At 45.9% G+C, this 2,740-nt stretch overlaps 1 protein-coding gene across 1 annotated transcript; it reads left to right on the forward strand.

Annotated features, from left to right (window-relative positions):
- Positions 1 to 969: 969 nt before the first annotated feature.
- Positions 970 to 2,500, forward strand: LOC129639413 (protein BEX2). Its single transcript, XM_055564555.1, has 3 exons — positions 970 to 1,092; positions 1,473 to 1,558; positions 1,900 to 2,500. Exon 3 carries the CDS (start codon positions 1,905 to 1,907, stop codon positions 2,289 to 2,291), a length of 387 nt encoding a protein of 128 aa, XP_055420530.1. The 5' UTR covers positions 970 to 1,092; positions 1,473 to 1,558; positions 1,900 to 1,904; the 3' UTR covers positions 2,292 to 2,500.
- The last annotated feature ends 240 nt before the right edge of the window (positions 2,501 to 2,740 follow it).

Raw genomic sequence — 2,740 nt, forward strand, 5'->3', positions numbered from 1 at the left:
ATATTTTCGGAGTAAGCAACTGCCAGGAGCTTGAATGTAGGAAATGAGAGATTCTGGAATGTGACAACAGGAAGACCAGTCCCTTCCCAATCTCTTGACAGGATGGGGTGAGGCCATTATCTCTGTATCCCTCAACCTGCTTCTGCCTCAAGGCCCTTCCCTTTGCTTAGGTCTTCAAAACCATCTTTAATAATAACTGTTAAATTTCAGCAGATGACTTCAATTGCCAGCAAATGCTTTTCATATTTAATGAATGTTTATTATAGTAGAATAAAATATAAATGTTTATTAATAAGACTTGAAATCTGTCCCAAAAGGGGAAAAAAAGGTAGATTACTCACATAAAATAGCCAAGATTTGGCAAGCAGACTTCTGCTTGAAGGTTAACTTCACAGATCATTTTCAAAACACCAACTGTGTTTGTTTAGAAAGATTCCCCCATGTTTTTTATTCCATGAAACAATAGAAAGTTCTCAAAATGAAGCTGTGTGGAGTCCACAGAAAATATTTTCTGTGAGGTGCAAGAGAACATAAATAATGAGTTTTTTTTTCTCTTTTACTTCCCCAGCTTGAAACATGTCTTTCAAAAATGAAATTTCCTAATTCTCAGGATTTTTTTGAGACATACTGATTTTTAAAATGGAAATAAAGAGAAATTAGTAGGAAGTCAATATACAGCTAAGGAGAAAAAGAGAAAAAAAAAAGCAGAAAAGGCCAAAATTAATACCAAGGCCTTGGAGTGGTTGGGAGATGTAGACACTCCATTGTACCTAGAGAAGGTCAAACCCCAAAGATAGGGCAGCGAGGCCACCTATGGGTCTCAGATTGGGGAGGACTGAGCTGAGCCCAGGGCCTAGCACACAGCTGTGTGGACTGGGAGTTTTTTGCGTGCAGAGGTGGAGGGACGGGTCCTATTGGGGGTTGGGGGAGGGGGGATCGGAAGGCGAGCTCGGCGATGAGGCGGGGCCCTCACGTGACCGCGAGCTGCAGAGCGATGCAGCCTTAAGTGCAGGCGTCACTCCTGTCTGGTTATCAGCTCCCCGCTGCCCTGAGCTCAGCGGGCTGGCATCGGGCCCGCGGCAAGTGGAGCAGGTAAGGGCCCCGGGGCCCGCGCGCTGACGCCAGGGAGGCAGTGGCCAACCAACCCTAGAGGCCCGCGCAGGGGTTCAGCGTGGAGAGTCCCGCCGAGTTGTTTCCACACCCCAGCTTTCCTGGGAACAGAAATAGGGGCCCCCTGGAGTGGGCATGCGGGAGGCGGGGAACAGGGTTCCAGGGAGGGCAGCAGAGCAACTGCGATGGGAAAGCATCTCTGAATTTCTGCAGGGCAGTGGTGAACCCGGGAGTGGGGCGGGGATGGGGCACCTGGCCGTGGGGCGGGGGACGATGGTCGCGGGGGGCGGCGGGGGCAGGGGAGGAGCGGTGGTTCGGCACCCAGAGCTTGATGATAGTACTCCCTCCCTCCATCCACTTAGGTCTGCTGGTCTACGTGTCAAGTGTTGCAGCAACTCACTTTGCAACAGGAATCGGAACGAGGAGGAGACAGCAAGGATAGGCTCAGGTCGGTGCAGGGGACAGTGTGCGTAAGGGAGTGCAGAATACCCCCTCTCAACTTCCCCATGCCCCGACCTCCATTTTGATGTTTGAAATGGCCTAGGGGATGGATCTGTAGGGAAAATGGTGGGTTTGGGAGGAGGGAGGGGAAAGAACTGAGAAGGAACGGGGAGGGCTCTGACTGGGGGCCCCCTAGAGGATGCACGAAGCCTTTCAGGTGTGAAAATTAAAAGAAAGAAAGAAAACCATGATATCTAGACCTCTGAAAATGTCTAGTAAGGCCTCTGTCCTCGGTGCTGATCTATCCATCAAAAATGCAGTCGCTTTTTCTTGTCTTTTGTCTTCTAGGAGCAATGATGCCCAAAGAGGAACAAGTGCTGAAAAACCTCACCATGGAAAATGCCAACGAAGAAAATGAAAAAAAGGATGAAAAAGAGCAAGATGCTAATAAAGGAGAGCCTTTGGCCCTCTCTTTGGGAGCTGGTGAATATTGTGTACCTAGAGGAAATCGCAGACGGTTCCGTGTTAGGCAGCCCATTCTACATTATAGATGGGACATGACTCAGAGGCTTGGAAAGCCACAGGCGAGGATGAGAGAAGAGAATATAGAAAGGATTGGGGAAGAGATGAGACAACTCATGCAAAAGCTGAGGGAAAAGCAGTTGAGTCACAGTTTGCAGGCAGTTAGCACTGACCCCCCTCACCATGAACATAATGATGAGTTTTGCCTTATGCCTTAAATCCTGATGTTAATAGGGAGACACACTTACTTCCTAAACTTACATGTTCATGATGTACCTTTGTCATAAACCTTTTGATGCCACTCATATCTGGTGGGTCTCAGATTACCAGCTTCTAGATGAATGTTTTGACCCAGTCTGTAAGATTTTGTTAACAGAATAATTTTACCTGTTTCATGGCAAGATGCTTATTATATATTGTGAAGTAAATAAAGAGTTTAAAAAAGCAATTTCTGTATGTATTCTTTTTTATTTCAAATTTAATACTTATCTAATACATAAAGAGAAAAATGCTGAAATTAATGTACTGAAAGATTAATACAGGGACTCATTTCTGTGACATGGGTTGATGTCTTTTATAATTTCTGTAGTTTGAGAAGATGTGGAATTATTTTTAATGACTTTATGAGAGCCATAGAGTCACTTAATAAAGACTTGGTTATGAAATT

Source organism: Bubalus kerabau, chromosome X (assembly GCF_029407905.1).
Source record: "Bubalus kerabau isolate K-KA32 ecotype Philippines breed swamp buffalo chromosome X, PCC_UOA_SB_1v2, whole genome shotgun sequence".
NCBI lineage: Eukaryota > Metazoa > Chordata > Mammalia > Artiodactyla > Bovidae > Bubalus > Bubalus kerabau.

Coding starts and splice junctions, on each gene's coding strand:
- LOC129639413 (XM_055564555.1), top strand. CDS start 1,905: ATGATGCCCAAAGAGGAACAAGTGCTGAAAAACCTCACCATGGAAAAT.